General features: G+C 39.8%; 1 protein-coding gene across 1 annotated transcript; it reads right to left on the bottom strand.

Moving 5' to 3' along the window:
- Positions 1-2,328: 2,328 nt before the first annotated feature.
- Positions 2,329-10,823, bottom strand: CEP15 (centrosomal protein 15; the record flags this gene model as incomplete). The annotated part of the gene is made up of 4 exons (XM_079540298.1): positions 2,329-2,484; positions 5,183-5,257; positions 9,924-10,047; positions 10,771-10,823. The coding sequence occupies 4 exons, from the start codon at positions 10,821-10,823 to the stop codon at positions 2,329-2,331; spliced, it is 408 nt and encodes a 135-aa protein (XP_079396424.1).
- Between the last annotated feature and the right edge of the window lie 2,120 nt (positions 10,824-12,943).

The following is a 12,943-nucleotide window of genomic DNA, read 5'->3' as shown; positions in this document are numbered from 1 at the left end:
TGCTGCCTTCCTTCCACCAGAAACCAAAAGCAGCAAGGAAATGGTGAGCATCTGCATTGTGTCCCAGCGTTTAGGCGGAGTCCAAAGAGATAAAGACCCAGATTATTCACACGTATAAAGTACTTAGGGGCCCAGATTTTAGTTTAAGCGATTTCCCTTTCCATGCAAAGACCGGGATGAGCCCTAGCCTTTGTTAGCAACAGCTCGCCCACCCCTTTTGTGGGAGAGGGGCACTGCATGTAATTGCTTTTCCCCTCCTGTATGTTCAACTGATTCCAATTATTTGCGTTTTTAAACTGGAGCTCAATGATTCGAAGATCCACACACATTCCCACCAAATCAGACTGAGAACCACGTTGCGATCTCACAGAAGAAAATATTACCAAGTTGTCTTTGTGACAGAACACTGAGTAGGTATAAAATTGCAATGGTCTCTCTGCCAGGTTTTTTTAAGCTCTCTGCTAGTAAGATGAAAGCCTAATTTGATATTTTTGTAGTTATATAACAGTTCTAATATTTTGTGACATTTTGTATTGTGACACTATAGATGAAATTGTCATCGGACTGACACCCTTTACTGTTTATTCCTTAATTACAACTGTTAACAACACTGCAGAGAAGCGTGCTAATCTGCCATCACATATTATGAAAACAACGTTATTGTTACAAACACCAACACCCACTCAACAGGATATTTCTAAGATGGCAGTTTCTGTAAAAACTTATCAGTTTAATGGACACTTTAAAAGAAAAAGTTTTAAATGAACTCCTAGCATTCCCACTGACAATATACAACATCTTTAAAACTGAAGTTTTACTCTTTTTTTTTCTCCTGTGTGCAAATGATACTTTGGCTAATTGAAATCCAGACAAAACTGACTGCCTAATTTCAGGAAGGAGCACTCATGCATACTGGTCCTTCACGTTCAGCCAGGCTTCCTAGAGCTCCCAGCCAGAAGTCCATTCTCTAGTTCAGACTGAACCACGAACTCCCCACCAACAGCTCATCAACCTGTGAATATCTGAGCTATGTTTAATGGACAGAACACGTGTTCTTCAGTCCACAGGTCTGAGCCAATTCACGTATTTATCAATAATGCTGCTAGAAACTGAGTTTCAATAAAAGTACTTCCCTAGTCTAGCACAAAAAATATTTGTATCTCTAAGTAACACGGAGATGCATTGATCAGTTCAATGACAGATCAGCAAAAATTAGTAATTACAATTTTTCCAAATCCCCAGGCTCTGGCAGAAGTCAACTTCTTTTATTCCTGTTCCAGATCAGGGGCTGTTGTCCCATTCAGAAGAACATTGCAGCATATAAGATTAAATTTTAGCAATATATCGACTCCAGCCCAGGTTCTCCCTTCCTTTCTTTCTTTAAAGCATCCTTTACATAGGAAGGGTGAAATTTCTTCAGGCCAAGTCACAAATCTAGAAGTCTTTTCCAATGAACTCTGAAAGAAGATGTGGAGGAACAGCTCAGTGGCTGAGAAAGAATCTCTGCAGCTTCTATGTTCTTGGTTGTATGACAGCTGCTGCAGGCAACCTTCCTGCTTGCTCCTATCAAACTCCTCATGCTTAAGTTAAACACCTCACTTATAGGATGCCACCATAAAGAAAATAGCATTAAGCCTAGGAGCAGCAGAAAGTTCCTATGGATTTGTTTGTATTTTCTTGTCTTTACTCACACGTTAGATAGCACGAGGCTGGGAAAAGCAGCAGCAGTTAAAGGAGAGTGGTGCAGAAGCAATAGAAGTGGCAATGCCAAAAACAACAACAATCAGGGAAAGCAAGATATGCAAATTCAAGGTGTTCTCCCACATCCGCTATCATGAATGTTTTCACACAGATCACTGCTGCTGAACCAGGACTGATGCAAAGAGCCTGCCCTTCCCACTAATGGCAAATTCTTCCTTTCTGCTTCATCCACAGACATCCATGCAACACAGATGAATACAGTGTAGAAAGATTATGTATGAATATATCTTTAGTTACCACACTTACACAGAAAAGCGGAGGATTGCAAATAACCTAAGACTCTTCTTATAGTGAAGCAGTGATCATGTTGGTGGGTGATTTGACTTTTGGTCCAAAAAGCCCCCTTCAGCAGCACTGCTTCTCTCATTGTGAGGAATTCTAGTCTAAACTCTCCAAAAGCAGACGCCACCATTCAAACTGAAGTTTTACACACGGAGACAACAGAAACAAATTATCCAGTACAGTTCATTTTCATCTCAAACAATTTACATTACCATTTAATGGCATAATATTACATTCTATAACCTGGATGATATTGTCTGCTCAAACCAGAGTTACAAAACAAAATCAGAGTATTTGTTTTTGTGAATCTTCTTCTGGGTAGCTTATGTTGTTCTGCTTTGTAGTTTTCAGTTTCTTAAAACCAATGGGATATTCTGCTCTTCCTAAAAGAAACTCTTCCCAATTGGGAAGAGAGTCTTTTACTGAAGCCCAATAGAGAGTCTGAGAAAGACATAAAAAAAAATAAAAATCAACTTTATTTCAAAATCTGCATCAGCATGTTTACAAACAATAGATATATGCAATGGATTTTCAAATCTTGCCTTATGAGTGAAGCAGTTCAGGAAAGAACAATGTACTTGCACACAAAGTTATCAATCTCTCATACGATGCAAAACACCAGACTGGAAGGATTTCATCTTGTGGCATGAACTGTGAAGTGACTGAATCTGCCCTCTTGTGGTAAGCACAGATTAATTCAGACCCTCAGCATACCTTCAATAAAATATTTTCTGTGATTCTAAGCTTCTCCAAAAGCAGCTTTCGTATTTAAATACATGCGTTAGTTGCATTTAAATTTGAAATTAAATAAAATAATCTGCTTAATGCTATAAACAGAAAGTGCTACGTAAGCTGCTTTCCTTAGAAAAGTTTGCAGCAATGCAGCTCAAACTATTTGAGTAAAATTTCAGCTGTGATAAATCAGTGACACAGTAATTGGCTCCAGGATTTGCGTCACGAAAGGAAAAGGCCATCTAGTTATCTCGTGGTCAGAAAAGAACACTGGGTTATCTAACTCTGTGCGTTACTCAGTGCCTCTGACTAAGAAACCTGACTTCCATTCTACTGCTAGGACGGACATACTGACCGTATTTTTGGCGCTAGCACTCAGGAGAACTGTGCTTCTTCTAGAACTTAGAAGAAGAAATTCTTAGTGACGCCTCTCCTTTTTTCTCCACAAGATAATGTGATCAAGAGCCAGATGAAACTTACACATCCAATTCTCCAAGGTACGTGGAGGTATTTTGAGATACCTATGTTCATTCAGTAAAAAGTAATTTTGTAGCAGAAAACATGTATGGTACCATATGCATTTTGTTTCCTCTACTTGTTTAAATATATAACGTTCACTTTATAGTACTCTTCTACATCTTTCTGCAGAGTATTAGATTCCTGGCTAATCATCCTGATCCTTACATGTAACTCAGATATAACTACAGCTCTTGCAGATTTACAAAAATATTTTCTTCAACAGATTTACTCAAAGAATCTTTTTTGACAAGCATATGTGCTGTCACACAAAACTACTCTGACTTAGCAAGCTGGGGATCCATTACAGCCATAACTTTCAAAGTATATTAATACAGACACATATATGGCTGAGTGAAATATGCTCAGAAGTGTTTTGGAGCAGAGCACACACCAGAATTTTGTACCATGAAAAAGTTTTCTTTTTCTACTATTTATAGCACTCTTCTTTAGAAGTACAAAAAAGGCTGAAATAGGATCTTCTGCTTCAAATAGTAACATCGTTCTCTCAAAAATTCTACCACTATACCACTATGCTGAAGAGCACAAAGATCCCTGCAGCTATCAGCTCTGTGCTCTCAGTACATGTGGACTTCAGTCTACATCCCATAAGCAGCTTAAGCACCTAATACAGGACAAAGACAGAAGCTGAACTCCTAGTCCAAAACTGATCCAAACAACTCTTCAGGTGCCTTGAAGTCCTCTAAGAGTCTAAAACTCTACTTCTGAGCACAGTCAGATTGGGCTCAACCAAGTACTTTGGCAGCCTTCTCAGTGTCATTCAAGATGTACAGGCATCCAGGAAGAACATTTGATTTTTCCTAAAAATGTCTTAAAACCCCACTAAAAGGGCATTCTGAGAATGTACCTTGTCACAGCCATGGGAGTCAGCCATTTATGAACTAGAAAGGCAGACAACATCTTTTAACAGTAACTAAAACAAGGAACGATGTTTCTCATTTAAGTAGCAGCCTAAGTATTACAACACTTGCCCAGCAGGTGTGAAATCAACATACAATACACCTCGCCATCAGATGAAAACACTACAGTTCATACCTTTCCTCTCCTTTGACAACACACAGAATCGTGTGGGACATGCTATGTTTGTGGAAAATAACTCACTGCATAATGATGAACCCACAAATCACTGGTGCAAGAAACACACGCAGGACTATGATTTGGTGTCCCCGTTGTTAGATGTTTAGTTTCTATCAGGAATAAGCTGTGTTCCTACTTCTGTTCCTAAGAGTGCTCCTGTCCTCCTTATTCATTCATCGCAGCGCAATACTGAGAAAACGGTCTTGAGATTAGAGAACGGAAACTGGTGTGTTTTATCAGAACAACATTTCGTTCTCAGAGTAGCAACTTCCTCAAAATTGCCATCTTTAAATAATGCTTCAGGGACTATGAGTGAGAAGAAAAATCCCAGGTTTAGCACTACTTTTCCTGGGATCCTGTACGACCTGATAAAATAACTGTGAGAAGTGAAACCTTCTCTGTTCAAGTTGATAAACTGTTGACTCTGAAATGTAAGGATGACAACCTGCAGCACACTGAAAACAGGATGTCTGTGTAAAACAAAGCAGCTCTGACATAACAGTCACAGTAGTCATTGTAAAAATTGAATTTCGTCAATATCATCCATTTTCATTTTTAAATACAAGTATGTAAAGATCTGAAAGCTGCAAAACATTTCCACCAGAATGCTCTAGAATCTAGGGACCTTGCCCTAGAAGTTAGGTTCAGCTTGCTGCACAGCACACAGGCCTTTGGCTATACCAGTCACTGGATTTTAAAATCAATTATTTTCACTTTAAGAACACGCTTGGGGGGGATGGGGAGCAAAATATTTGGTAAACAGCAAACAAAAAGACAGAGTTCTAGGACTTACTTCTAGCTTAACAGTATCGGGATGTGGAAGTAAATACATTCTTTCTTGCAGCTTTTTTTCTGCTGCTTCTATGTCCTAAAACACAGGCAAAGCACATTTTAAAAACACAGTGGGAATATTAAAAGGAAAATATACTCACATGAAGACATTCAGATTAATTAAGTTAACTCATTAAACCTAAACAGTACTCAAATAACAACACTGGAGGTTCAAAACTTTCTCTGCAGCCATTCTGGAATCTAACTTGTAAGATTAGGAACCTACAGTTTCTAAATGCTTACTGTAACTTTCTGATAAAAGAACAAATGTTTTACCACATAGGTTTGTTGCTGTAAAGCACTGCTGTTCTGTTTGAACGCTAAAGTAAATTACAATTAAATTCCATTCTCTATGATTTACAGCAATGAAGAATAGAATGGTTTGTTCTGTGCTGCATGAAAACTGAAGTATGTATTCTAGCTACTGTAACTGTAAAGTAACTAGGCAAATTATGTGCAAGATCTTTACTTCTCAAGACAAAGATGACTTGCTAATATGCATGCATAACATGTGCACAAAAATGTAGAGCTGCAGCAAGCTGTTCACCAGACAAACTTGGATGACAATGCACCTCACATAGCTTTCTTATAAAAATCAGTATTTGGGTTTCTGCTCACCCAGTGGATGTGTGCTGGATTCACAAAGGCCTAAATAAATTTTAAAAACAGAAACAGCAGTGACAAACAAATAAAACCCATCACCCCAAATTAGCCCCCTACCCCCTTAAAGTTCTGACCCATTCTTGTGGGCTTAGTTCCATACCCAAACATTGAAGAGATTGAGTGGTGGGCAGATGAAGAGAGACAGAAAGGGACGTGGGAGTGGGGTGTGAAGAAGCCAAAGCTGAACAGAGTGGAGGGGGAAAGAAAGTGTAGCAGATGGCAGAGTTGGGAGCAGAGAGCGGGTGTGAAGAGTACAACAGAAAAACTAAATGAGAGAGGAAATTCCCCAAAGGGACTTCCCAAATATTCACCACCACTGCTGCTGAAAAGAAGAGTGAGATTCTGGAGAAGCATATCCTCAAGAGAGACCAAACATGATTACTCGTGTTGAATAATAGCCAATACGAATACATCAAAAATAAACAGTGCTCAACTTCAGTTTAGTTTGAGATACATGGCTCAAATTCAGCTGGTATGGTTAATAAAAACAGAAACCTGTTAGCTCAAGTTCAACTTAGTAACACACTCAATTCATTCACTCTACAGTGTTCATCTTATTCTATTTCATTAAACCCTTTTACACCATGACTAAATTCTCTTGCACATTCTTAGAAATCTAAGTAAAAGTCCCCTTTTGTACAGGGGAGTTTACAACCTTGGAGAAGCTAAGGGACATTTAAGAACAAACTTAGATCTTGGATTTATCCAAATCCCAGAAGCAGCAAGTGGCTGCCTCTTGTCAGGTGAGAAAAGAGAATAAACACACAGAGGGAATGTAAGCAAAACCAGAAGCCACCTGAAGTCACAATGTCAATAAGAACAATAGAAGACATAAAAGAATTCACTAAACTAAGTATGGACTTTGTTGCATGTGCTTAGAACAGACAGACCATCAATTGCACTGAATGAAGCTCATCTCAGTATGGCTCTGATGAAGGCTGGAGAAGATATCACCACATCCAGAAGAACTATCAAGCACTAAAGTTTGTTTCATGTTCTCCCACAGGATTTCCCCCCTTCCTAAAGGAATTTTCACAGGAAGGAAGAGCATCAAAAAAATCATTTCTTTAGCTATTCAGTTAAGGGCATCAGAATGTTTATGGTCATTGGAAATTTATGTATTCCGAGCAAAAAAAGGAGAGAGCAGTTGTGCATGTATGTTTAGTGGAGAAGGTCACTTTGGCATAGCCTAGATATTGGATGTGTCTTTTTGTTGCTCACTCGAGTTTGTGTTGTGCAGTCTATTGTCAGAATACTGATTTAATGACAGACAGTGAACAAAATTTTTGCTGGAAGGTGTAGTATGCTTTAGAAAAATAACCAAGATTAGATGGCATTTCTTTCATGTCTATGCAACCGGTGAACTTTGCAGGGAAGAGGAATCTCCATCTTCAATTATAAATAAATACATTGGTGTAAGTTTCTTTGGAAAAAAAAATAGCAACAAATTTAATATGTCACAATATAGAGGAAAAAAAAAAAAAAAAAAAAAAAAGAGAGCATCTTGCAGCACTTTCCCCTGAAACTACAAGGACTGGAACAAAAACAATTCAAGACCCTTCCCCAGAGGTAAAATGGAATGCATGACAAACACGTCGCTGTTAGGGGACCAAATTCAACTGTCACTTATATTGATAAGAGCCTGGCAGAATCCCACCTCAGTAATTCTGCAATTACATGCCCGTACAGGAAATCAAACTCAGTCTAAATTACTTACATAGTCAGTACTAAAAATCGAAGAGCATATTCCCTATTTTCTATTTCATGATATAAGACGCTGCACCAAAATAACAACAGAACTGATAAACCAGAAATGTTACTGACAAACAAGTCTCATAAATTAGATTGTAAATACTGGTCTAATTTCTGCTTTTGTTATGAAAACATTATATAAGCACCAGATGATACAGATTTCTCTGATCTGCAGTATCCCTCTAAAGACATTAAGTGAAATACTCTGACAATTATGTTAAAATGCTGAACAAGTGCTTATAATGCTAAAATTTCAATTAAAAAAAGATGTTTAGTTCCCTGCTTCCTGCTGATTAGAAAATAAATTGATCTTGAAATGCTTTCCTGTGCATAAATATCAACTAGCACTGAGAAAGAAAAATGTCTCTTCCTATGATCACATATTGAAAACTGATTTTGCTTACATGCAGAAAAACAGAAATGCAAATAAAAAAATAACACTTCATCATGTCCGTGTATTTTTTAGCAGGCCAAATCAACAACTCTCCACATGGTAACTGTGAAATGTACAGTGCCTGGTATCAGGAACAATATTCTGAAGCTGGCACATTAATCAGTCTTGTTTTCAAGCGTCTCATGTATTATTCTGCAGAGATTTTTTTGTTCTTTTCTGTTCTGTTATCAGAAAGCATCTGCAGGAGTGCACGTCTGTTAAAATCAGTATAAAATAAATAGATTTAAACTGATTTATGCTACTTTATCCTGCCACAGAATTTGTTTTGATACATATGTTTTTGCTTTTTTTTTTTTGTACAAACACCAACATTTTTGACACTTGAAAGGAACAATTTTGAGGATGTGACAGAAGATGGCAAATATCTGTGTAGCTGCAAAAATATTTACACTCTGTATATGTCTAAGTTATTGTTAACATTTCCAATACAACAAGTTTTCAGAAAATATATCCTGCATTTCTTATGCTTGCTTGTGTACATTAGCTGAGAATGCACTGGTAAAATAAAGATCATTTATAAAAAAAAGACAGCTAGCAATATGAAAAATAGATCTACGGTAATTATAAAATGGGAGTCGTAACAGATGAAATTACTAAAGCAGAGGAAAATGAACTATGATGCAAGAAAATAAACAACTCATCCCTTTCTATCAACCTCACACTGAAGCACCTACATAGTCCACGCCCACTGCAGAGGCATTTGATTGCCCCAGCCCAGTATGCAGCAGCTGACTGGAGTCTGAGTTGAAGTCCTCCCTCATCACACAGTATTTAAGAAGGCATCACACATTAACTGTTCTGCCTTATCTGCCACTCCCTAAATATAGCTTCCATTAAAATTCAAAGAGAGCTTGCTTCAGAATCATACCCACCTAAAATGCGAATGTTTTTAAACCTTGATCAGGTTCTGCATGAAGAAGCAAAAAAACATTTGATGGTAAAATAAAACTTTTAATTTTCTAGAGTAAAACTTATAATTTCAAAAGATTCAATACACACTGTATGGGATCTTAATAACTAAGAGTTAAAGAAAATGCCTGTGAGAAGCAGATGACCACTTTTCAAATGCATGCTCATGTCAGTGGTCAAGTGCCATCTCTCCAAACTCAGATGCCTAAGCTAAAGCTCAATTAGAAATTCTAGCATTCTAGTCCCCAACATCAAACTCAGATCTTCATTTCCAGTTCTCAAACATCCACTTAACTAACCTAGAAAACATAAACTGTACCCAAACATGACAACAGATATGTAGAACAGCTATTAACATTAACAGTATCACCACTGAGAAGAACCAGAAAGACCAAGCATTGATTTTACAATACTTGCAAGTAATATTCTTGAAGTCATTCTACCTCTCCTTAAAGAAAAATAACTGAGGACTTCTTCCGTAATTTCACACAATCACAGCTGGACAACAGTTCCTACCCTGGACTAAAAGCATCTTAACCTGGGCAGCACCCATTTCCAAACATACTCCCAACTCTTGAATCAAAGTGTTAAGGTCTTGGAGTCTAGTTACACTGAGGCTGTCTTAGGCAGAATGTAACAGCACGTGTTGCATCTCTGCAAATACTTCAGGAAAAAAAAAAGAAAAAGAAAAAAGAGAGACAGCAGCTGCCACCACAAGGCTCAAATAAGAAGGGCATGTAAAATAGGTAGTAGTGCCATCCGATAATAGAGACTTGCCATTTGATACTTTTGGTCAAGTTCCAGAAGAGAAAAGAGAATATAGGAGAACTCCAGTGATAGCAACAGAGCAAACATTTTTTAAAAATTATCTTAGCTGCATAATCATGACATTTCAACTCAGTTCCTGGTAGTTGCAGAAACTTACATTTAAAAGTGCTGCGTTCCTTCTACGAGCTGCATCAGCTGCTTGAGTTTGCCATGTCTTTTTAGTCTTTTTGTCTCCTAGATAAGTCTCCATCTGCTGTAGCAGCGCTGATCTCTGAGACAGTCTACAAAGGAAAACATTTTGCTAAGTGGGTAGAACATTTTGCTCAGGAGCTAGAAAATAACCTTTTTACCTTACCCAGTTTTCTCAAAACCATGGGGCTAATTAAGCCGGCTGTAGGGTGGGTGTGCTGGGGGAGGGAAAAGGTACAGGCAGACACCACCTGCTGTGCTTGTATGAAGCTATAATATTGCAACCAACAGTCCTCATATGCTAAGGTGCTTAGAAGCACTGAATCTCCCAGAAGAGGAAAGACAGGGTGGGCTGGGGTGACTTGATCAGTACTACTCCTGCGCACCGGCAAGTTGTTATAACTAGCTGTTATAAGAAAAGCAGAGTTTCCTGACTATTACTGTATTTGCTTCACAACCTTAGTTTAAGGGGTGAAAAAGATGCAGCTCAATAACTGAGGCGCAGAGTGACAATGCAAATACCTTTCCCACAAAGGAGCTCAACGGTGACAGGAGGTTAACAATGGAGATCTTAAACCAATACCATCATCACAAGTCAAAAAACCTCATCAGTCTAAATACTCTCACCAGCAATGACACCAATTCCAGCAGTTCATGAAGGAAGAGTGCCACCTCCTGGATCACTGGCCCCTCAGTAAAATACCACCGCGCTCTCTAAAGGTCTGATTAACTGTTCAAAGGATGGAAGCGAGACCCCTCTGGATCACAGCACAAACTGCTGCGGGGCAGGCCCAGCCACTGAGGAAGTCACTTACATCTCCTCGTGTCTCCTAGCCAGATGAACTTCCTGAGCCAAATAGGACGACATCTTCTGTTGTTTGTCCAGGTTTTGTCACTGTCTTAAAGCAAAATCAAGTGAAATTAGAGTCCTCCAAAGGCATGCACAAACGCTTGCTTTTCAGTAGCAAAGCATTCCAAGTTAACAGTTGCATACATTATATTTATATAATTTATCAGCCACGTAAATAAAACTCGCTTATAAATTTTAATAGCATAAGACATTGTTATATTATGGTTTGAACACAAACACACGCACCACAAGTGTCTACAATACACATTAGGAAAACCTTATTGAATTCTAACATTTTTACTTGGGAACTAAAATTTGACTTCCAACCTTCAGATTTAATAAAGCTTTCTCAAACGTCACCTGCTTACAGCCACACACAAAAGGCCCTCAGAGGTCCCTTCCAACTCTAAGGATTCTATGACTGTCATGTGCTCACATAGTTTGTTCACTATTCACAGCAGTGATTTCTGGCTTCGTGGTGGTACTATGAGTACAAAGTTGCAACTGGAGTTCACACTACTCCTCAAAGTGCCTCCTGTTAAATATCACAGAATGAAAGGGACCTTGGAGGACCATCGATTCCAACCCCCCTCCTAAAGCAGGTTCCCTACATGAGGTTGCAGATACACAGGTAAATACAGGCATGATTTAACAACTGAAGTCAGTGAACCAGCTTAAATTTCGGGCCCTTGAAAGAATTAGCTGTTCAGTACAGTAACAGGAGATAACTGAACAGGGGGTTACGTGCACACCTTGATGGCTCTGGGGGTTCTTTTAGCTATGGTGGGATCGGGTGCCCACTGCCCACATCGCGGCCCCCAGCACTACTCAGAAGCTTGGAGGCGTTTTGCAGTCAATTAATCCTTTCCACCTCAGAAGCGCATTACTGTCCCAGAAATCAGCCTCAACACCATAAACTGTCACATGAAAGGCGGGAGAAATAAAACGCCAGGCAGTCAGAACATCTATGAGGGCACGTCCGAGACCACTCCTAACTCTGAAGCAGGACACACGTGACTTCGGCAGAAACTGATGTGTTCTACCTCACCCAGCAGACTCCCCGCCCTTCCGCTCTGTTTCCAGCGCTTCCCTTTCCCCTCAGGAGGTCCCCATCACCTCCGTGCTCTCTTCCTAAAAAACCTAGTTTACCTTCAGCCTTTGCGGCTTGCAAAAGCAAAGCCACCTCTCACCGTGGCCTCCGCGACGCCGCCGCCTCCCCCCTGCTGGCTGCCATGGAGACGGCCGGAAGGGCGGGGCTTACCCACCAGCTCGCTATGGCCGCGTCGCGCCTCCGCGCTCAGGCCTGCCCCCTCAGCTGTGATTGGAGGGGTGGGAGGAAGCAAGAGCCAATCAGAACCGGGGGCGGGCAGAGGGGCGTCTCGCGCAGTGACCGTTACCCCTCAGACGGCGTGGAGGCGCCTCAGGATGTGGTTGTGCGGGAGTTTGTCCTGCGCGTTTGGCGATGGTTTGGGCTTTGCGTTCTAAGCCTCTGAGCGCTACTGAGGCTGATTCCTTCAGACTTCCGATAAAACACATTACTTTAAGAGGCACAATTAACCCACTTTTTGTGTTTTGCCCTTGCAGAAAACACGAGCCAGGAAACTGTATGTCAAATACCATATGGCTGTTCAATACAACTCCCATTTTCTTCATTTTTTTCCCCACTGTTGTCTGACAAATTTAAGCGCACTGACGGTGCAGGTGGTTTCTAAAAGAGTTCATTTTCCCAATGCAAACATTTTTCTATTAGGAGACTTCAGCAGGAACCTGTCCCACTGCTGATCAGGTTTTCCTTGTGATTCCTCAGTTCCTTCTCTTTTCCCTCCTTACTACAGCATGCGGGATAAATAGTCCATAAAATCTTCATTTTACTTGGAACGCCATTTCCACGTTCTACTGAGCTACACCAGTTATCCTTAATGGCAGCAATCTCTCCCTTTTTATTTTTTTCGGTAGCATGGTAGCATTTGATGAATTCCATAAAGTGTGGGCACAAACTGAACTTTGCCGTATGTAAACCACTGCATATGTCATTTGTAGACAGAGCAAAGAACAAGAACGTTTTTGTTAAGCTGCAGGTACTGTCAGTTGTTCAGTGTTGTGGGAGCAGAGGATGGAAAACATAACTTCTTAATGAC

This window comes from Tetrao urogallus (assembly GCF_951394365.1).
Source record: "Tetrao urogallus genome assembly, chromosome: 10".
NCBI classification, from domain to species: Eukaryota; Metazoa; Chordata; class Aves; order Galliformes; family Phasianidae; genus Tetrao; species Tetrao urogallus.
This window is presented reverse-complemented; position numbering and strand designations above follow the sequence as displayed.